General features: G+C 45.6%; 1 protein-coding gene across 1 annotated transcript in view; it reads right to left on the bottom strand.

The window, feature by feature from the left end:
- The window catches only part of LOC109882687 (membrane-associated guanylate kinase, WW and PDZ domain-containing protein 2-like), a 296,510-nt gene that overhangs the window by 48,716 nt on the left and 223,768 nt on the right, over positions 1-24,026 (bottom strand). The window contains exons 6-9 of the mRNA XM_031798160.1: positions 12,091-12,131; positions 7,629-7,686; positions 4,220-4,341; positions 2,156-2,338 (exon numbers count right to left, since the gene is read on the bottom strand). Of these exons, the coding sequence (XP_031654020.1) occupies positions 2,156-2,338; positions 4,220-4,341; positions 7,629-7,686; positions 12,091-12,131 (404 nt within the window). The remainder of the gene's footprint in view (positions 1-2,155; positions 2,339-4,219; positions 4,342-7,628; positions 7,687-12,090; positions 12,132-24,026) is intronic.

Here is a 24,026-nt window from a genome sequence, read left to right as displayed (position 1 = left end):
GTTTATAAATACACAGGGCCATGCAGAGTAGTTTATAAATACACAGGGCCATGCAGAGTAGTTTATAAATACACAGGGCAATGCAGAGTAGTTTATAAATACACAGGGCCATGCAGAGTAGTTTATAAATACTCAGGGCCTTTCAGAGTAGCTTATAAATACACAGGGCCATGCAGAGTAGTTTATAAATACACAGGGCCATGCAGAGTAGTTTATAAATACTCAGGGCCATGCAGAGTAGTTTATAAATAGTCAGGACCATGCAGAGTAGTTTATAAATACACAGGGCCATGCAGAGTAGTTTATAAATACTCAGGGCCATGCAGAGAGCATTGACAGGACTTCCAGAGTTATATTCCCCTGTTGACTTTTAGTGCAGTTGGCTAGTTTCTCAGTGTGTGTGTGTGTGTGTGTGTGTGTGTGTGTGTGTGTGTGTGTGTGTCCCATGCAGCCCGGGGAGCACAGGCAGGGCCAGGAGTTATGGTGTTAAAAAACCTTACAGTGATTAATGGACAAACTCAGCCCCGCATGCACACACATGTGCACCCAAACAGTCTTGCAGGCAAGTTCGCACACACACTGCACCCCACACACATGTGCAGAGAGAGAGAGATGAACTCTCCTGCTGGGTCACCACTATATATAGATATATATATAGATAGAGAGATAGAGAGAGAAAGAGAGAGATTCTCTCTCTCTCTCATATATATATATATAGTGGTGACCCAGCAGGAGAGATAGAGAGAGAGAGAGAGAGAGAGAGAGAGAGAGAGAGAGAGAGAGAGAATATCTCTCCTGCTGGGTCACCACTATATATATATATATATATATATATATATATAGATAGAGAGATAGAGAGAGAAAGAGAGAGATTCTCTCTCTCTCTCTCTCATATATATATATATAGTGGTGACCCAGCAGGAGAGATAGAGAGAGAGAGAGAGAGAGAGAGAGAGAGAATATCTCTCCTGCTTGGTCACCACTATATATATAGATAGAGAGATAGAGAGAGATTATCTCTCCTGCTGGGTCACCACTATAGACTGTCCCATTGTTTCAGAGAGACTGTCCCATTGAGACACTCAAGGAGAGGCCATTTCCAGTCCAAACACTCTCTTGCTATCTGTACGTGTTCATGTCTTGTACGTGTGTCGTTTAAGTAAGCATGTACATGTAATGTGCACATTTACCTGTTTGTCAGTATGTATAGAATACACGTGTGTAAACACTGTGTGTGTGTAGAAGTCTGTGTTATGAATGTGTGTGGTTCAATGTGAGTAGACTAGCTCAGTTTGACCTGTGTCCATCTTTCAGACGAGTTCAGTTTGACCTATGTCCATCTTTCAGACTAGTTCAGTTTGACCTGTGTCCATCTTTCAGACGAGTTCAGTTTGACCTGTGTCCATCTTTCAGACGAGTTCAGTTTGACCTGTGTCCATCTTTCAGACTAGCTCAGTTTGACCTGTGTCCATCTTTCAGACTAGCTCAGTTTGACCTGTGTCCATCTTTCAGACTAGCTCAGTTTTACTTGTGTCCATCTTTCAAACGAGTTCAGTTTGACCTGTGTCCATCTTTCAGACTAGTTCAGTTTGACCTGTGTCCATCTTTCAGACTAGCTCAGTTTGACCTGTGTCCTTCTTTCAGACTAGCTTAGTTTGACCTGTGTCCATCTTTCAGACTAGCTCAGTTTGACCTGTGTCCTTCTTTCAGACTAGCTTAGTTTGACCTGTGTCCATCTTTCAGACTAGCTCAGTTTGACCTGTGTCCATCTTTCAGACTAGTTCAGTTTGACCTGTGTCCATCTTTCAGACTAGCTCAGTTTGACCTGTGTCCATCTTTCAGACGAGCTCAGTTTGACCTGTGTCCATCTTTCAGACGAGCTCAGTTTGACCTGTGTCCATCTTTCAGACGAGGTCAGTTTGACCTGTGTCCATCTTTCAGACTAGTTCAGTTTGACCTGTGTCCATCTTTCAGACTAGCTCAGTTTGACCTGTGTCCATCTTTCAGACTAGCTCACTTTGACCTGTGTCCATCTTTCAGACTAGCTCAGTTTGACCTGTGTCCATCTTTCAGACTAGTTCAGTTTGACCTGTGTCCATCTTTCAGACTAGTTCAGTTTGACCTGTGTCCATCTTTCAGACGAGGTCAGTTTTACCTGTGTCCATCTTTCCGTCCTGTGCAGCGGGGCCGTCAGGTATGACACTCTTGACCTGCAGGAACTCATCTGGCTCGTCTCCTCCGATGATGGTGAAGCCAAAACCCATGTTGCTCTTCTGCAGGGCCGTGGACAGGAAGCTGCCCTTCAGCTGGGTGGCGTCCCGTGTGAACAGGGGCTTCTCTGTAAGGGAGAACACACACATACACACACACACACAGACGGAGGGACGGACAGACAGGCAAGCAGGCAGACACAACACACACAAGTACAAGTGTGCAGGGACACACACACACACACACACATATATACACACACACACAATCAATAAACAATATACACTCATACATCATACTTAGACCTTTACAAAGCGAGCATGATGCACCACAAATGCTGATGCAAGGCCATTTTATCATTCAATAGGATGGTAGAGGTGAGGCTTGTTTGGTGGAGGGGCTGCATGAACACAGGGATACTCTCTGGGTAGGTGGAGAGGTAGGCAGGGTTAGAACAGTGAGGGGTGGGTGCTGACTTATGCAGGTGGGACGGTGTTTGCTCCAGCTCCAAGCTGCCACAGCCAAGGACCTTCCACTGAACGTCTACAGCCATGTAAACTGTCATCACTTCCACTCCCATCCTACGCCAGGGTTCTGTTAGCTGAATACACACTCAGAGGCTGGAGCAAAAACACAGTGCAGAAAATCAAGGAATAATCTACATCCATGGGAGTAGCTTGGTATATTTCCCTTCTCTGAGGGGTGAGGGAAGCAGGTGAGAGATCTTCACATTCTGGAACAACATGATGTTGGAACACTGAAGAATCATGAGCTCGCTTCATCCGCCCAAAAAACAATGCTCAGGGAACCAAAAGGTGGAAGGCCAGGATTCATGAAATAGTCTCTGGCACGGCGAAGGGGAAAACTCAGCCAACGAGGGTTTGCCACACTCAATTCAATCTCCCCTCCGTTCACCTTGGAAGGCAAGTAGGGGGCACACACCCGTCTCTCTCTGTTTGCTTAAATCCAACGTTTGTTGTCAGGCGTCCAGACATAGAGCGGGGTGTTTACAGTTTCTGCTGCCTGCCGCCAGACGTAAGGAGGGGAAGACACAACGTAGTGTAGCGCCATCAAACATGTCAAGCAGCGAGTCGAGTGCCTGAGATGAGGAGGGATCCAGCGTGGGTTTGCCGGGGAAGCAGGCATGCTTTGAAAAGAGAGCGCGGCGGCTCAGTGCAGGCAGAATAAGAACAAGCCTGTATCACTACTCACTGCCCTACTTACTGAGAGAGCACCACAGGGGGCTACAACCCACAGCAGCCGGCTCTACCACGAAGGCGTGCAGCGACTGGTGGAGGTGCTGGTGTGGGAAGCACGACGTATCCCTCCGCACCCGGTGGGGGCGCCGCAGTGGGGAGTTGGTGGTCGAGGCGGGGGGAATGTGGGTGTGCAGGTCCAACAGCGACACCCGGTGGCCCGGGGGCAGGGACTGGGAGAGGTCGCTGAGGCTCTGGCAGCGCTCCGGGGCCGGGCCGATGTGGGCCAGGGTGGCTGTGGGTAACGTGGCGGAGAGTGGAACCTCCTCTACCACTGTGACAGAGATAAAGTAGTCCACTCACTGTCTGCTGCTCCCACAAGTAAACTTCCTTTCTATCTCCTTGTTTATATGTGAGGAAATATTCATGTTTTTTACCCCTCCCTTCTGTCACTGCCTTCACTTTTCAGCGTACAGGAAGGGTAACCATGGAGACAAACCCCTTCACTCACAGAGGCCAATTTAACACGGAGACAAACCCTCTCAACCTACACAGCATGTTTTACCTCAGACAGCCTCGATGAACTTAGTGGGGTGGTAAACGTGTGCTGAACAGAGAAGCTGGTGTTAGCAAAGTGTTAGCAAAGTGTTAGCAAAGTGTTAGCAAAGTGTTAGCAAAGAAAGGGGAGTTGTGAAGAATGAGTATTACACAAACACAAAGATGACAGACATTTCCCTCGAGCTAAAAACATCTACACACAAGAATCATACACAAACTCTTAACACATTGGGTAGAGGTAGAGGGTGCCTTACCTCTGTAGATAGTAGGTAGGGGCAGCGAGGACAGACCCTGCTCTTGCATTTGCTGGTGTTGCTGGACTCTCCTCTTGGCTTCCAAGACTGGGTTCTCAAACTGTGTCCGTCTGTTTATGTGGCTACAGAGAAAGAAAGGTATAACATTCCACTGTGCTCTCTGTAGTATCCACCTCCTCATCCTCTTCCTATCTCCCTCTGTAAAGAGCTGGATGCACAGTGCTGTGCTACGATGATTAATTCAATAGCCTTACTATCCCTAGTATTATGTAATGGAGCTGCAGGATGGCTTGGCTAAGAAAAAATGAACAAATGCCCAATTAGGTCCCATTCTACTGATATCAGCAGCTTCCAGTAATCAGCATTAGGAATCATTTAGTATTTCTGGAGTGGGTTCTGAAAAAAAGATGTCTCCTTGAGTGTATTTCCTAAAAACATTCTGTCAGTGTTAATTTGGTACGTCTTTGGGAGCGAGTCGATAATTATAGTCGATAATTATAAATACGGTAATTTTGAAAGTGGGAAGTAATTAATCATCATTTAGATGTGCCCTCCTGGACGGTGCGAGACTGGAGGAATAATGCTTCTGTAGGTACGCACAGCGTCTGCCCAGCCTACACACCCTCTGTTTCTTCATGAGATATGAGGTCAACTCAACGGTACAGCCAGGCAGTGGGACATACAGTTGAAGTGGGAAGTTTAACATACACTTAGGTTGGAGTCATTAAAACTTGTTTTTCAACCACTCCACAAATTTATTGTTAACAAACTATAGTTTTGGCAAGTCGGTTAGGACATCTACTTTGTGCATGGCACATGTCATTTTTCCAACAATTGCTTACAGACAGATTGTTTCACTTATAATTCACTGTATCACAATTCCACTAGGTTGACTGTGCCTTTAAACAGCTTGGAAAATTCCAGAAAATTATGTCATGGCTTTAGAAGCTTCTGATAGGCTAATTGACATAATTTGAGTTAATTGGAGGTGTACCTGTGGATGTATTTCAAGGCCTAACTTTAAACTCAATTCCTCTTTGCTTGACATCATGGGAAAATCAAAAGGAATCAGCCAAGACCTCAGAAAAAACGCCTGAAGGTACCACTTTCATCTGTACTAACATTAGTACGCAAGTATAAACACCATGGGACCATGCAGCCGTCATACCGCTCAGGAAGGAGACACATTCTGTCTCCTAGAGATGAACGTACTTTGGTGCGAAAAGTGCAAATCAATCCCAGAACAACAGCAAAGGACTTTGTGAAGATGCTGGAGGAAACAGGTACAAAAGTATCTATATCCACAGTAAAACAAGTCCTATATCGACATAACCTGAAAGGCCCCTCAGCAAGGAAGAAGCCACTGCTCCAAAACCGCCATAAAAAAGCCAGACTACGGTTTGCAACTGCACACGGGGACAAAGATTGTACTTTTTGGATAAATGTCCTCTTGTCTAAAGAAACAAAAATTGAACTGTTTTGCCATAATGACCATCTTTATGTTTGGAGGGAAAAGGAGGATGCTTGCAAGCCAAAGAACACCATCCCAACAGTGAATCACGGGGGTGGCAGCATCATGTTGTGGGGGTGTTTTGCTGCAGGAGGGACTGGTGCACTTCATAAAATAGATGTCATCATGAGGGAGGAAAATTATGTGGATATATTGAAGCAGCATCTCAAGATCGCAATTGGGTCTTCCAAATGAACAATGACCCCAAGCATACTTCCAAAGTTGTGGCAAAGTGGCTTAAGGACAACAAAGTCAAGGTATTGGAGTGGCCATCACAAAGCCCTGACCTCAATCCTATAGAACATTTGTGGGCAGAACTGAAAAAGCGTGTGCGAGCAAGGAGGCCTACAAACATGACTCAGTTACACCAGATCTGTCAGGAGGAATGGGCCAAAATTCACCCAACTTATTGTGGGAAGCTTGTGGAAGGCTACCCGAAACGTTTGGCCGAATGTTTATTTTATTTTAAATTTTACCCCATTTTTCTCCCCAATTTTGTGGTATCTAATTGTTAGTAGCTACTATCTTGTCTCATCGCTACAACTCCCGTACGGGATCGGGAGAGACGAAGGTCGAAAGTCATGCGTCCTCCGATAAACAACCCAACCAAGCCGCACTGCTTCTTAACACAGCGCGCATCCAACCCGGAAGCCAGCTGCACCAATGTGTCGGAGGAAACGTCGTGCACCTGGCAACCTTGGTTAGCGTGCACTGCGCCCGGCCCGCCACAGGAGTCACTGGTGCGCGATGAGACAAGGATATCCCTGAGGCCAATTCTGCGTCGCCCCACGGACCTACCGGTCGCGGACGGTTACGACAGAGCCTGGGCGCGAACCCAGAGTCTCTGGTGGCCCTTAACCACTACGCCACCCGGGAGGCCCAAATTTAACAATTTAAAGGCAATGCTACAAAATACTAATTGAGTATATGTAAACTTCTGACCCACTGGGAATGTGATGAAATAAATAAAAGCTAAAATAAATCATTCTCTCTACTATTATTCTGACATTTCACATTCTTAAAATAAAGTGGTGATCCTAACTGACCTAAGACAGGGAATTCTTACGAGGATTAAATGTCAGGAATTATGAAGAACTGAGTTTAAATGTATTTGGCTAAGGTGTATGTAAACTTCTGACTTCATCTGTAACTATTGGACTTGGCAGGGTCAGGTATGGAGCTAGTGTGCGTGCGATGGCTCAGTGGCTGCCTGGGGATATGGGATTTCTACATGGCAGCGGGAGAGAGGGAGTGTAGGCAAGGCAGGTGCAGTGTTCTAGTCCTTCTTGGGGATAGAGAATAGAACACGGCCAGCCAGCCAAACTCCCTCTCCAGCCAGGCTATAAATAGACCTCCTCTCCTCTCCCTGGACTAGGGGAACTAGTGCGCATCCAGCAGGAGAAAGGACACGTCCAGAATAGGAAGGGTACATTTGGTTCAATAGAGAAGACAGAGACACATCACCATTGCACCACATCGCACAAAGATGGCGCACACACACACACACACACACACACACACACACACACACACACACACACACACACACACACACACACACACACACACACACACACACACACACACACACACACACACATAAACTTGAGCATGTAAACAGGTACACAGGTACACACTCACACAGAGACACACATACACACACACACACACACACTCACAAATGCCTAACAAACAATCACCCACTGACCCATCCACACGGACAGACACACAGAGATAGAGGTATAAATGAGCAGCAGAAAAGCCCACCCTCTGCCTCCTGGCCACAGCCCTGTACAGCGTTAATGACTCTGACTAACACAGGACAGTGGAAACATAACACGGGGGAACACTGGAAATCAAAATAGTCATTCATTATTAAAGCAGTGGGTCCAGACTTACTCCACATAGTAACTTCCGTAAATAGGGTCATCGATCTTCTCCCAGCCATACGGCAGCTCTGTGGAAGAGACAAGCACAACAACATACTAGTCAGTCAACAGGCCAGGGGACAGCATGTCGATTCACAGAACAATATATTCATCAGGCAATTTTGATCACAACATTATTGTATGGTCCTTTATTACAGAGGATTTGAGGTTAATTATAAAATCTTAATTGACTACGCTAAATCTGAAAATGATTTATTATGCTCTATGGTAACTGTGCTAGTTACTGAATACTTGGTGAGGTCTATGAGCCTCCAGACTTGCAAACACTGTCAAAGCATTTGGACAAACTTAAGAGACAAGACACCTGATAACCCCATCAGCATTTGCAATCAAAATTCAGATCCAAAATTCACGAATGTGAAGGAGAATGGCTGTTTCTCAAGCAGCGGGCCAAAGGTTACTTAATCAATGTCAATATGGCCCCACAGGTCTACCTCAACCATCTCCTGAACTCTCACACTACACCAAACACACTGATAGATGGAGTGGTTTGAATTGGGGTGATTTTAAATATTCATGTCCTGCAATCCTTTCTATTTTGTAAATATTCTGATATTTACAAAAGTTATGATGCCAGCGATGTTTGGATATAGTTTAAATGTTTGTATCTGGAACACGTACATTGCTCCTGGGCCCCTTAGCCCACACAATATTTAACTGAAACACATTACACCATTACAGTGGGGTCTCAGAATAGACTGACTGTGGATCTAACACACTAGCTGTCAACTGTCGTGGACCAAAATAAACCTTTGAGTGGAACGTAGAATGTCATAACTTCAGTCATGTCGGTGTTGATGGTGCAAATGTTCCTCCACATTGTATCTACTCTGATATGATGAGCCACCACTGTGGCATCATGAGAAGTGTTATAAAGGGAGTTATACCTTCATACCGACCTTGTTCCATCCCGGGATATTCGATAATACCGGCAATGAACACTATTCTCAATTCAAAGGTTAGCAATGCTAACAAGTACATGTAAAATCCAATAGCGAATGCTAGGTAAATGCTATCTATTTTATACAGTCTCTGACATAAGCTATTTGCAGGATAGACATCCCAGCTGATAAAGTTATACAAGTAACTCTGCACGCACAAAACAAATGCTGTCTCTTGATCAAGGAGGGAATTATCTGCTGTTACCAAGAGGAGCTTGATTGCAAGAAGCTAACCACTTAGCTAGCTAGCTAGATAACCAGCTACTAAGTTAGCAAATCAAATGCACAACTGCACAGCTTTAGCACATTTTAGAAACGTAATAGTTATTAGATATCTAGCTGGCAAACATTTAGTTGTGAATTCCATAGTGTAACTACATATATCAGTATATAGATCACCTAGTGAGTGCTGTACAACAGTGAGTGACTCATCATTTTAAAAGTTGAGGTAGGGCCTGCCGTGTGGCACAGCAGTCTAAGGCACTGCATCGCAGTGCTAGAGGCATTACTACAGACCCTGGTTCATTCGGGCTGTGCCACAACCGGTTGTGGCCGGGAGTCCCATAGGATGGCGCACAATTGGCCCAGAGTCGTCCGGGTTAGGGGAGAGTTTGGCCGGTGAGGCATTACTTGCCTGCGGGCTGAACCCGGTCGCCAGTTGAACGGTGTTTCCTCCAACACATTGGTGCGGCTGGTTTCCGGGTTAAGCTGGCTAATGTTAAGGAGTGTGGATGGGCGAGTCATGTTTCGGAGGACACATGACTCCACCTCCTCCTCTCCCGAGCTCATTGGGGATTTGCAGCGATGAGACCAGATCCAAAATTGGGGAGAAAAAGGGGGTAAATAAAAACCAAAAAAATGTAAAAAGTCACTGTAAATATGTATAAAAAATACATCAAAGATTATAGTTAGTTTCAACAGTATTGAAAAACCCTCCTGTGGTTATTTCCAAATAGCCCATATATGGTATATACTGCCCAAGCCTAGTTATAAATACAGATATGATAATTATATTTGACCTTTATTTAACTAGGCAAGTCAGTTAAGAACAAATTCTTATTTTCAATGACAGCCTAGGAATAGTGCCTTGTTCAGGGGCAGAACAACAGATTTTTACTTTACTCAGCTCGGGGATTTGATCTTACAACCTTTCGGTTACTAGTCCAATGCTCTAGCCACGAGGCTACCTGCTGCCCTGACTAAGCCTAGGAAAAATAAAGGAGTGCCGCACACTCTAGGAGCTCAGATGCAATAATTTAATAACCAACAGACAGACAAGCTGTCTTCATCAGGGTATAATGACAAACACTACGGGGTGACTAGTTTATATAGTGTCAAAGGACACACACAGGTGTCTGTAATCATGGCTGGATGTGGCCTGATATCATTGGTTAATCTTCAAATATAAAAATAACATACCAAAAACATGACTGGATAGCATAAGATCATAGATACAATTTAGACTACATAATTTAGACTACATAATTTAGACTACATAAGCCTACAAACATTTACAACAGCAAAATCCCAACAATCACAAGAATGGCTTCAGGTCAAAGTCTATGTTGAGACCGAAGGGAGGAAGGGTCTTTAAATTAAAGATCCAGGCAGCCTCTCGTTTTAACAATACATTATCAAGGTTACCCCCTCTCCTAGGGAGGGTGACATGTTCGATGCCAATATAACGTAGAGACGAAATCGAGTGGTTTGCTTCCAAAAAGTGGGCCGCAACTGGATAAGTCGAGTTTTTGCACCTAATGGCTCTACGATGCTCCGAGATTCGTACTTTTAATTTGCGCTTTGTTTTACCCACATCATTTTTACCACAAGGACAAGTTATAAGATAAATAACTGCCTTAGTGGAGCACGTGATAACACCTTTGATTGGGATCTGTTTCCCTGTTTGGGGGTGTTTGAAGGATCTACATTTATAAGTGCCATTGCATTGAGAACAGCCATTACACTTGTAATTTCCATCCAGTAGGGGCGCAAATAGACGTTGTTCAGGAATATCTTGGGGTGGTAAATCAGAGTGTACCAATTGGTCTCTGAGATTTCTGCCCCGCGAGAATACGACCAAGGGAGGGTTTGAAAACACATTACCGATACTGTCATTGGATCTTAGAATGTGCCAATGTTTGTGAACAATTCCATTAATTTGTTCAGAGCACTTTGAATAGCGGGCATTTAGAAAGCAAGAATGCTTCTTTTTGCAAGACTGTCCTTGAAAAAGGTCATGTCTCGGTTTGTTTTGAATTTTCTCAATGGCAGAATTAATTTGGCCATTTTTGTAACCCCTCTCCTTGAATTTTCTTTGAGTCTCAGACATATCTGTCGAAATCTGATTGTTTTTTGCAAATCCTTTTGATTCAACAGAATTGTCTGTAGGGCAAATTGCTTTTCAAGGGAAGCAGGTGACAACTATCAGCCCTCAACAAACTGTTACGATCAGTAGGTTTCCTGTAAAGATCAGTGTATAGAACATTATCTTCACACAAGGAAACTGATTTGACGTGTGTCAGATTGCATAGTAAATCTCAGATGTTCAGAACAAGAGTTAAGAAAAGCATGGAACACCTGAAGCTGTTTTGCATCACCTCTCCATAGAACAAAAATTGACAGAGGATTTAAAGAGGATGACAATTGACTGTTTCTTCATGTAACCCACATACAAATTAGCATAGTCGGGAGCCATGGGGGATCCCATAGCAGTACCCTTTGTCTGAATAAAGAAATAATTTAGAAACATGAAGTAGTTGTGTGCGAGTACTATTTGAGCCAATGTTATAATGCAGGCAATGGAAGGTAGTTCATTAGGGTCACGTTGCAGAAGAAAATGTTCCATAGCTTCAATACTGCCCTCGTGTGGAATAATTGTGTATAATGACTCAACATCAAATGTAACTAACAAAGTGTTTTCAGGGAGAGGATCAAGAGATTCAATGATAGAGATAAAAAACTGGCACTGGAAGCGGATGAGGTGCTGTTTGTAGAGCGTTGGTCAGACGGAGAGGATAGAAGTGAGCGCCATCCCTCCTGCGTCTGTCATAGAGGGGAGGAGCAGGGCCTTGTCTTTTTGTCTTGGTTGAATTTCTTAATTTTAAGTTCCTTTATTTCTGTAGACAACTTGACACTTCATGACCTAACCAGGAAAACTCAATGTGAAACTGATTTGTAACTCACAATATAGAGGGTGGAGGGAGCTGCGTCCATAGAAATATAATTTCTAGAAGAGTAAAGCCCCTCACACCACATCAACATTACTGGAACACTCGTGGGTACACTCAATATGGCTGAAAGTAACTATTTATATGGCTTAGTACTTGGGCTAAAGCTGACTCACACTACAGAGGTCACTAACCCAACCTACACTCCAAGTGCATCTTCATCAGGGAATTGTTTGATCCAGGGGGACTGGTGCATTGACACCCGGCCTGAGCCTGATTCCATTTAAGGCTATGAGGTTGTGACCAGTGTGGTGGTACTGAGACTGGTCCAGAGTGAGAGCCGCTCTAATCAGAGAGGAGAGGAGAGGAGAGGAGAGGAGAGGAGAGGAGAGGAGAGGAGAGGAGAGGAGAGGAGAGGAGAGGAGAGGAGAGGAGAGGAGAGGAGAGGAGAGGAGAGGAGAGGAGAGGAGAGGAGAGGAGAGGAGAGGAGAGGAGAGGAGAGGAGAGGAGAGGAGAGGAGAGGAGAGGAGAGGAGAGGAGAGGAGAGGAGAGGAGCTGGACTAATCAGGAGAGTGGAGATAATATCTCCTAACCACAAACATCAGTCAGAATGGGGCTCTCAGGACCTCTATGATGATTCAGAAATATCAGCTTTCTGGAGACACATGGTCCTTTATATTAACATCCCTGGCTCCATTGTTATACACATGCACAGTAAGTCACAATACATCAATACAAGCACATCCATGCCACATGTCTCTCCCTTTTACTCACACACATACACTGTTCAACACACGGAAGCCCCCCCCCCCACACACACACTACCACACACCACTCCCCACCCCACCAGCCACAAAAACACACTCACCACATGTGCTGTGACTGATATGTGAGTCTGCTAGGAGTGGGTTGACAGCCCTAAGGAATATCTCCTCTCAGTGCTCCTCTCCTCTCCCTTCCTTAGCCCCATCTTCACTCATTAAATATGAAAGAGGCTGGTTCATGTTCTCACCTCCACTGAGCTCCACACACAGAAAAACACCACACAGATCAAAGTCCTGCCATGTATTTCTGCCACGCACCACTCCGTCTAATGAAACACCCTTCTATTAAAACCACCTGAGCTTCAGAGCTAGGCAGGCAGTCTATCTGTCTGTGTCTTCAGCAGAGCTTCAGAGCTAGGCAGGCAGTCTGTCTGTCTGTGTCTTCAGCAGAGCTTCAGAGCTAGGCAGGCAGTCTGTCTGTCTGTGTCTTCAGCAGAGCTTCAGAGCTAGGCAGGCAGTCTGTCTGTCTGTGTCTTCAGCAGAGCTTCAGAGATACACACAACACCACACTGCAGGTAGCCAATATCTCTAGATTCCTACTGTTTGTTTCAATGTCACTGTTTTTGGCTTAAAAGGTCTTGTGTAGGGGTTAGGAGGGACGCCATGTGCGACTGATGTGTTTTCCGTTTGCTCCCGTGGTATTCTTAAAGTTTATGTGAATCCTGCAGCAGAACTGTATTTATTTTCAAATATTAATTTGGTGATCCCTTTCCGTAAAAACCAAGACTACTTTGCTTCCGAATGTCAGCATGTCGACCAAACATAAGGCCAAAAGCATGACTTTGAGAAAACCCGGCCTACAAGACCCGCTCTCATCACCGCCCTCTCCTGAGTCTGAGGGCCCGGGGACGTACACGTTACCCGGGGGTGCGGCTTGGCCTGGCGGCGCTGAAATTAACATTCTCGAGGCCATCAAAGTACTACGCTCTGAGATAGTTGAAATAAAAACACAGGTGGTTGCTACGATTGAGACTAGAATACAGGAGGTTTCTGATACTTTAAAAGCAGATTTAACCATCCTGCGGAACAAGACTGTGCCAGCAATCACATTACTCAAAACAACAACTGCGTCACACACTACAACGATTGCGGCACTGGAGGCCTCCGCTACTAATGTCTCTGATTTAACTACATCCCTGGAGGCTGAAGTTAAACGCCTAGCTGCGGATTTGAAAAAGGTGAGGGAGAGCTGTGAGAGTCTAGAGGGATTCTCTCGCCGCAATAATCTGAGACTTGTATCGGTCCCAGAGTCATCTGAAATGCATCGCGCCACGGATTTCGTTTCAGGGCTGCTGAAGGATGTTCTTGCCTTAGATGAAAAGCCCCTGATTGATCGAGCCCACCGGTCGCTGCGCCCAAAGCCCCGGGATGGGGAGAGGCCCTGTGACATAATTCTTTGAGTGCACTTTTTTCATGAGAAGATGGAGATCCTCCGACGAGCCCGCAATACCACTCTGAGCTTTCAAGGACAGAGCTTCTCCATCTACCAGGACTACTCTCCCACTGTTTCCAGGCAGCGCGCAGCTTTCGGACAGGCCAAAGGAGTACTTTGGGACCATCTAAGTGTAAAGTATGGACTGCGATTCCCGCCCGTTTATGGCTATCTCATGAGGGTAAAGACTACACATTTGAATCTCCGGATGAGGCTATGGCTCACATTCAACGTGACATCAAGAAGTCTTGAACATGCTCACAGTTCAGCAACTGTTGCTTGCGAACTGTGGATAGTAAGTAACCCACCAGTGGTACAATTATGTTTAGATATAACAGGCTAGTCTTGTATAGTTGGCGAAACCATTCAGGCTTATTTGATGTGATCTAATGTTTTGATCATCTAGTGTGCGTGCCTTACAAGCATTCAGTCATTTTAATTTAATTGTATTAAGGTTTTACTTAACTCCTGTGTTTCAAGGCTGTCTCGCTCACCTATTCAGTTTGTTTACACAGTGTCTCAAAATATTTTTGGTTATTTGTTTACTGCATCCGTTTGCATTGGTTTACATGGTTTTTGGGGTCTCACTTCAATTTTAAAAGTTTTGAGCGTCATTTATGCCCAGCAAACGTTCAACGTTGCGCACACATAGTTTTTTGGTATTGGTTGTAAGCTGTCTCAGCGTCAACTAGACTACTATTATAATTACTATTATTTTTGATTGTCTTACTACGATTTCCTTACTTCAAATGAGATTTTTGGCTGAGAGCCTTTATACATTTTATTTATATTCTCTCTCAATGCCTGTTATAAGACTGGGAATATAATTACAGTGCCTTGCGAAAGTATTCGGCCCCCTTGAACTTTGCGACCTTTTGCCACATTTCAGGCTTCAAACATAAAGATATAAAACTGTATTTTTTTGTGAAGAATCAACAACAAGTGGGACACAATCTTTATGTTTGAAGCCTGAAATGTGGCAAAAGGTCGCAAAGTTCAAGGGGGCCGAATACTTTCGCAAGGCACTGTATATACATCTACAAGTGGTGCTTTTCTTATTCCGTTTGCACAAGGGATTCGCCTTTTTTATTTGAAAAAAATACATAATCTTTCTTTTTGCTGCTTGATCCATTAACAAAACGCGACTTTAAAGAGCGGGACTGTGGGTTTGGGTTTTGTCACGCCTTGGTCTTAGTATTTTGTGTGTTCTTTAATTATTTGTTCAGGCCAGGGTGTGCCATGGGTTTGTGTGTTGTGTTTCGTATTGGGGTTTGTAGTATTTGGGATCGCGGCTGATTAGGGGTGTTGTATAGGCTTGGCTGCCTGAGGCGGTTCTCAATCAGCAGTCAGGTGCTTCTCGTTGCCTCTGATTGGGAACCGTATTTAGGTAGCCTGAGTTCGCTTTGTCTTTCGTGGGTGATTGTTCCTGTCTCTGTGTAGTGTTCACCAGATAGGCTGTAATAATTTTCACGTTCCGTTTGTTGTTTTCGTATTTTGTATAGTTATTTCATGTATCGTCACTTTTCATTCATTAAAGACATGAGTAACCACTACGCTGCATTTCGGTCCGACTCTCTTTCAACAAACGAAGAACGCCGTTACAGAATCACCCACCACATACAGACCGAGCGGCGTGGTTACAGGCAGCGACCGCAGGAAAAGCGAAAGGAGGACGTTATGGACAGCAATGGCATGGAGTATACAACGTGGGAAGAAATCGACAGGTGGGCGGCCGACCCAGAGAGAGTGCAGGAGCCCGCATGGGATTCGCTAAAGCAGTGCGAAGAAGGCTATAGGCGAATGGAGTTGGAGAAACAGACACGGCGGCGCAGAGCGAAACCCGAGAGTCACCCCAAAAAATTTATTGGGGGGGGGGCTTAGAGGGAGAGTGGCTGAGTCAGGAGATGGACCTGAGCCAACTCTCCTTGTTTATCGTGAGGAGCCAAGGAGGAGACCAGAACCAGAGCCGGTGTTAGAGGTGAGCGAAGATGAGACTGTGAAGGAGTTAATGGGGAAAGTGGAGTGGAGAGTAATGAGGGAGTTGCTAGCTTGGTGCTATAGATATCATATTCGTCCGACGGATCGTGTCGGGGATTTGATGGCACCTGAGTTAGCGCTCCATACTCGTCCTGAGGTGCGTGTTAGTCGGCTGGTGAAGTTGGTGCCAGCCTCACGCACCAGGCCTCCTGTGCACATCCCTAGCCTTGCACATCCTGTGCCACCTCCACACACCAGTCCTCCGGTAGCAGCTCCCCGCACCAGGCTTCCTGTGCGTGTCCTCGCTCCAGTATCACCAGTGCCCGCACCACGCATCAGGCCTACAGTGCGCCTCGCCTCTCCTGCGCTGTCGGAGTCTCCCGCCTGTTCAGCACAGCCAGAGCCTTCCTTCCCTCCTGCGCTGTCGGAGTCTCCCGCCTGTTCAGCACAGCCAGAGCCTTCCTTCCCTCCTGCGCTGTCGGAGTCTCCCGCCTGTTTAGCGCAGCCAGAGCCTTCCTCCTCTCCTGCGCTGCCGGAGCCTCCTGCCTGTTTGAAGCAGCCTGAGCTGCCAGTCTGCAGGGTGCTGTCAGTCTGCAAGGAGCCGCCAGTCTGCAAGGAGCTGTCAGTCTGCAAGGAGCTGTCAGCCTGCATGGAGCAGTCAGAGCTGTCAGTCTGCAAGGAGCTGCCAGTCTGCAGGGAGCTGTCAGTCTGCAAGGAGCTGTCAGTCTGCAAGGAGCTGTCAGTCTGCAAGGAGCTGCCAGTCTGCAAGGAGCTGTCAGTCTGCAAGGAGCTGTCAGCCTGCATGGAGCAGTCAGAGCTGTCAGTCTGCAAGGAGCTGCCAGTCTGCAAGGAGCTGCCAGTCTGCAAGGAGCTGTCAGTCTGCAAGGAGCTGTCAGTCTGCAAGGAGCTGCCAGTCTGCAAGGAGCTGTCAGTCTGCAAGGAGTTGTCAGCCTGCATGGAGCAGTCAGAGCTGTCAGTCTGCAAGGAGCTGCCAGTCTGCAGGGAGCTGTCAGTCTGCAAGGAGCTGTCAGTCTGCAAGGAGCTGTCAGTCTGCATGAAGCAGCCAGAGATGTCAGTCTGCAAGGAGCTGCCAGTCTGCAAGGAGCTGCCAGTCTGCAGGGAGCTGTCAGTCTGCAAGGAGCTGTCAGTCTGCAGGGTGCTGTCAGTCTGCAAGGAGCCGCCAGTCTGCAAGGAGCTGTCAGTCTGCAAGGAGCTGCCAGTCTGCATGGAGCAGTCAGAACTGTCAGTCTGCATGAAGCAGCCAGAGATGTCAGTCTGCAAGGAGCTGCCAGTCTGCAAGGAGCTGCCAGTCTGCAGGGAGCTGTCAGTCTGCAAGGAGCTGTCAGTCTGCAGGGTGCTGTCAGTCTGCAAGGAGCCGCCAGTCTGCAAGGAGCTGTCAGTCTGCAAGGAGCTGCCAGTCTGCATGGAGCAGTCAGAGCTGTCAGTCTGCATGAAGCAGCCAGAGCTGTCAGTCTGCAAGGAGCTGCCAGTCTGCAAGGAGCTGCCAGTCTGCAAGGAGCTGTCAGTCTGCAAGGAGCTGTCAGCCTGCATGGAGCAGTCAGAGCTGTCAGCCTGCATGAAGCAGCCAGAGATGCCAGTCTGCAAGGAGCTGTCAGTCTGCAAGGAGCTGCAAGTCTGCAGGGAGCTGTCAGTCTGCAAGGAGCTGCCAGTCTGCAAGGAGCTGCCAGTCTGCAAGGAGCTGCCAGTCTGCAAGGAGCTGTCAGTCTGCAAGGAGCTGTCAGCCTGCATGGAGCAGTCAGAGCTGTCAGCCTGCATGGAGCAGTCAGAGCTGTCAGTCTGCAGGGAGCTGTCAGTCTGCAGGGAGCTGTCCCAGTCTGCAAAAGACGCCTGGGAATCTGTGCTGCACAGGTTGCACTCGTCCTCTTTTAGCACTAGACACAGCCTCATTCAATTCAAGGTGGTTCACCGTATCCACTGGTCGGGGTCCAAAATTCTCCGATTTTTATCCTACCTGTGTCAGATGTAAAATGGAACCAGCCACACTGTTGCATATGTTTTGGGGCTGTCATAAACTGTCAGGTTTCTGGGAATTAATATTTAAATATTTCTCTGATATATATGACACTGTTATAGATCCGTCTCCTCTTACAGCCCTTTTTGGAGTACTGCCCATAGGTACCTCCCTGTCAAGAATCCAGTCGTACACTGTTGATTATACAACTCTTTTAGCTAGACGGCTAATACTACAGAACTGGAAGATGGCAGCTCCCCCATCTTATAAATATTGGGTGAGAGATGTGTTGTGCTCTCTGAAACTAGAAACAATTCAATTCAATTCACGTGGGAACCCCAAACTGTTTAATGAGGCTTGGGCTCCATTCCGGTCTTACTTTAAACAGTCCATCCTCTGATGGCATTCCAATTAAAACTAAAATAAGTCTGTATTTGACCCCCCTGTGACTTAAGGGTTGGAGGAGCTTCTCTCTGTGTTTTTGCTGGGGGGGGCATTAAGGTCCATGTGCTTATTGATTGTGACCCGCGGATGCCTTGTTCATCTTGCTCGGGCAGAGACTGAAGTGTGAGCTTGTTTTTCCCAGTTATTTTTACATTTTGTTCACGCCTACATGAATAATCATTCTATTTTTATTTTATTTTAAAGCATTGTAAACTTTATTTTTGGTCCAGTGGATGGTCGGTCTGTGACCATGACTGGCTGTGAGTGGTTGCATTTTTCCACCCTTATCCCTTGACTGTTTACAGGAACAATGGTGAGGTTTTTGCTCTGTCCCTGTACTATAGATTGCCCTTTAACCTCTGTAGCCTTCTGCCTGGTGTGTTTAACTTGTCTAAAGTCTGGGATCATTAAAGACATTCTTTTATTTGTATTTTTTTCTAGTTGAGTATATTATTTATATTGCTTTGTGTTGTCTTGTCTGTGTGTCTGTCTGTGTGTCTGTCTGTGTGTCTGTCTGTGTGTCTGTCTGTGTGTCTGTCTGTGTGTCTGTCTGTGTGTCTGTCTGTGTGTCTGTCTGTGTGTCTGTCTGTGTGTCTGTCTGTGTGTCTGTCTGTGTGTCTGTCTGTGTGTCTGTCTGTGTGTCTGTCTGTGTGTCTGTCTGTGTGTCTGTCTGTGTGTCTGTCTGTGTGTCTGTCTGTGTGTCTGTCTGTGTGTCTGTCTGTGTGTCTGTCTGTGTGTCTGTCTGTGTGTCTGTCTGTGTGTCTGTCTGTGTGTCTGTCTGTGTGTCTGTCTGTGTGTCTGTCTGTGTGTCTGTCTGTGTGTCTGTCTGTGTGTCTGTCTGTGTGTCTGTCTGTGTGTCTGTCTGTGTGTCTGTCTGTGTGTCTGGGTAAAACTTAATAAACAGAGTAAAAAAAAAAAAGGTATTGTGTAGAGCACATGCATACAACACACGCAGAAGCATGCTCACACACACACACACGCACGCACGCACGCACACGCCCCCCCCCCACACACACACACAGCGGTGAGTATGTTTATGTGTGTGTGCAGTGTGTTCTAAATGCTGAACTCCAGAAGACTCTCGCTCCACTAAGCACAGTCACAGCCCCTGTCAGTTAGTAGCGTGGGAGGAATGATTCCATGGATCTGGGAGAGACAGAGAGAAAAAGAGTTGTGCTGTCCATTAGCCTGCAGCGCTGAAGAGAAGGGCCACTTTGTCACTGTAACAATTTGTGCTCTTTATAGGGCCAACACAGTCTAAACGCTGCTGTGGAGGAGCTGTCAACTCCCAGGAAGCCTAAGGAAGGATACATCTGAAGGAGCTCCAGTGTTAAATGTGGTATAGTGTTTTAGAGTACATCCCTTGTCCCAGGTCAATTCACCTTACATTAGTGACAATTATAATGGTATTGAACAGGTATTCCCAAACTGGGGTACGCGTATCCCTGGCAATGCCGTCGGGGGTACGCCAAATAAAAATGTGATTTGCATTTAAATAATTTTAAAGTCAATTTTCAAACAGTCCATTTAGTAAGGCCCATAGAGACACATACCAGCTCTACTGGTAGTACTGCTACTACCAGCTGCTACTACCAGCAGTACTACACCTGCACCTGTCGACGACACAAGTTGTTCTGCTTCCACGAGCACATCCAATGCTAGCATCAGTAATTCTACATTTGTTGTTAGCCCAGCTAGCACGGACACTGACAGGCTACTACCCCCTTACCTGGGAAAGCACCGAATAACAGACAGGGACGATAGACCATTGAAGAGGCACAAATATGATGAGAACTATATTGATTGGGGTTCACTTATATTGGGAGTAATGCCTTTCCTCAGCCACAGTGTGTTATATGTGCAAAAGTACTATCTCACAACTCGATAAACCTTCACTCTTGCGCATAATAAAGATTACTTTTGAGTAGTAAGACATGTATAAAAGCAACATATAGCATTAATAAGAAGGGGCTAGAAGTGTCTTATATGGTGAACTACCGAGTGGCTAGGACAGGCAAGCCCCATACTATTGTGGAGGACTTCATTCTTCCTGCTGCCTCAGAAATGGCTGGGACAATGCTGGGGGAACAGGCCAAAAAAACTATGCAGACAATACCTTCATCAAACAACGCATCAGTGACATGGCAGGAGATGTTTTGAAACAATTTCTGCTTCACATACAAGCAAGCCATTGAATTCTATGCTTTACAGCTGAATGAGTCAAGTGACGTGGCGGGCCTGGCACAGCTCCTGGTATATGTCTGTTACGTCTGTTACGTCTGCAAACCACTGGAAACCAGGACAACAGGAGGGGATATTTTTAAAGTACTGGACAGCTTTGTGACACCAAATGGACTTTGGTGGTCAAGATGTGTTGGTATCTGTACTGATGGTGCAAAAGCCCTGACAGGGAGACATAGTGGAGTGGTAATGTGCGTGCAAGTAGTTGCTCCTGACACCACTTGGGTACACTGCAGCATTCACAGAGAGGCTCTTGCTGCCAAGGGAATGCCTGACAGCTTGAAAGACGTTTTGGACACTACAGTGAAAATGGTTAACTTTGTTAAAGCAAGGCGTGAAGAATGGAGCTTAAAGATTTCTTTCCCCACCATAATTTTCACTTGTTTTACTGCTTGCATGATGACGAGTTTCTCACATGACTGGCCTATCTGGGGATGTTTTTTCTCGCCTGAATGATCTGAATCTAGGATTACAAGGACGCATACAACTATATTCAATGTGCGGGACAACATTGAGGCTATGATTAAGAAGCTGGAGCTCTTCTCTCTCTGTATTAACAAGGACAACACACAGGTCTTTCCATCATTGTATGATTTTTTGTGTGCAAATGAACTCAAGCTTACGGACAATGTCAAATGTAACATAGCAAAGCACCTGAGTGAGTTGGATGCGCAATTGCGCAGGTACTTTCCCGAAACGGATGACACAAACAACTGGATTCATTATCTCTTTCATGCGCTGCCTCCAGTCCACTTACCAATATCTGAACAAGAGAGCCTCGTCAAAATTGCAACAAGCTGTTCTGTGAAAATGTAATTTAATCAGAAGCCACTGCCAATTTTATGGATTGGGCTGCGCACAATGTATCCCGCCTTGGCAAATCGCATTGTTAAGACACTAATGCCCTTTGCAACCACATACCTATGTGAGAGTGGATTCTCGGCCCTCATTAGCATGAAAACTAAATACAGGCACAGACTGTGTGTGGAAAATGATTTAAGAATGAGACTCTCTCCAATAAAACCCAACACTGCAGAGTTATGTACATCCTTTCAAGCACACCCTTCTCATTAACCTGTGGTGAGTTATTCAACATTTTCAATGAACAAATAAGGTTTTGTATGTAAGATGGCTAAATAAAGAGCAAAAATTATTGATTATTATTATATTATTATTTGTGATCCTATAAGAGCTCTTTTGTCACTTCCCACGAGCCGGGTTGTGACAAAAACTCACACTCATTCTTATGTTTAATAAATGTATCGTATAGTGTGTGTGTGGCAGGCTTACAATGACAGAAAAAACAACATTTGAGAGTGCGCTGACCCTGGTACTAGAGGGGGTACGCAGCTGGAGGTTGAATGTTTGAAGGGGTACAGGACTATAAAATGTTTGGGAACCACTGGTATAGAGCAAAGAGACTGAGTGTTGAAATAAAACAATGGGTTTTCCCACAGGGTTTACCATGCAGTCTGAGAACTGTCGACATCAGTAGGCTAGGCCTCAGTAAATGTTCCTTTGGTTTATTCCATTTTGCTTTCAGCAGGCGGATTCTCTAAGCTCTCCCCATTCTTTCACTCTCTCCTCCTCTATATCATTCCCTGTTCGGCCATCCTCTCCTCTCCTGTCCGCTCCTCTCTCCTTGTTTGAAGAGCTCTAAAGGAAAACACTTTAAAATGCACTCGTACAGAGGGACTTTTTGAAGTAAAGTTTCATGCTCTCATGCTCATGCATATTTCATCTGGCCTTTCTAATTCTGTCTGAGGCGAGGAACAGCCCATGTTCCCCATGTTCCCCTGCTTTCCCTTTTCCTTTCTTCAGGGGAGGAGCTGGCTGAAGTGAATTCAGGTCACCTGCAGCACATGGGACTGTTTCGTCTCTGATGTCGCACCCCCTTCCCACTGGTGTCTGCTTAGACAGGAGACCAATACATCTCAACTTTTTCCTTCAGCCGCTTCCTCCACTCGCTGAGTATCTCTCCAGGGTATTCCCACTGAGAGTCAGGTGTGTAAACACCCCAAGGGTCTTATTCCAATACTCAAAATATGGGTTGGAGTTAGCAAAGTTATGCCCTTAGGCCTCTGTTTTGAAGCCCTCATTTGAAGTGTTTTCTAGAATAGCCTCGCCAGGTCTGATCCCCCACAATTCTCTATAATCTCCACTTCACTTGATTCACTCTCCAAACAGCTATCGTTGTTTTGGAATGAACTGAGGAGAGAGCAACTAAGACGGGAGCCAGTAAAGGAAAAAGGAAAATGGGAATTGAACTAGTGTGTGTTGTCACAGTGATAGCACCACCATGCTGAGACAGAGGTAACATCAGTCAGACTGCTGCTGAGAATGAGGAGGAGGAGGGGGAGCAGGAGGAAGAGGAGGAAGTGGTTTTCTGGGTTTATTCTCTTTCCTTGATGAGGTGGTTGCCAGATGGAACAGAGGACATCTATATAGCCCCTGACACACTGAGATATACTGTATATTAACATGACAGCCCCAGTCCAGCTGAGTCACAACAGCACACAGTATCCGTCTTAAACAGAGTCATAAACCGAAACAAGTCTTAAGAAAGAAGGCCTTGAAGGACCTCCCAGTAAACCTTCTCCTTACACTAGGCAGCATTCCATTGACCTAGGTTTATTCGACAAAAGCAATGTTGCAAAAAATGTAATTGCAACACGTGTAATGTAAACAGCAGATATAGGAGACATTTTCTAAAGATTGACAACATTTGTTTCCATTCGACAGGGTGGATTTGTTTTTTGTGTAGCTGTATTGCGACAAATGATGATGGAAACTGTTTTTCCAATAAATTATGATAGCAGAATCTTTCTAAGGTACGCTGGGCCCGTGATGTCATGGCCCAAGCATTTGCAAACAAATCATTTTTCTGTACTAAATCCATAAGGTGGCCTAATTTGTAAACAGGCTGACAGTGAGTTGTGTGCAAAATAACCAGGAGGGAAGTTGACAATGGCTATTAATAGGCATAAATAAATAGTATTTATATTGTTGCCGTCCTCAAAGACAATCACATTGAATCAAATGAATCAGATCCATTTACCGCCCGTAGGTCGGGGTGCCGACAGTCTAAAATAGATTTTTTCCAAATATAAAAATAAATGTTTTCTTTGCAGGAAAAGGATTGTTCTGACTTTCTAGAATGCCTGAATCACCTTGCTTTTCTGGTTGGCTGAATGGAAGTTTCACCGTCCAATGATTTAAAATCTACAGGAGTGCAAATTAAACTATGGCACCGACCGTGGTGATATGTTGGCACATGAGAATTATACGAATATGGCAAATATTAATCAATTCTTGCATTCCATCCATGCTGGGTTTCGCGGGCTACCTGC

The sequence above is a fragment of the Oncorhynchus kisutch genome, linkage group LG19 (genome assembly GCF_002021735.2).
Source record: "Oncorhynchus kisutch isolate 150728-3 linkage group LG19, Okis_V2, whole genome shotgun sequence".
In the NCBI taxonomy this organism is placed as follows: domain Eukaryota; kingdom Metazoa; phylum Chordata; class Actinopteri; order Salmoniformes; family Salmonidae; genus Oncorhynchus; species Oncorhynchus kisutch.
This window is presented reverse-complemented; position numbering and strand designations above follow the sequence as displayed.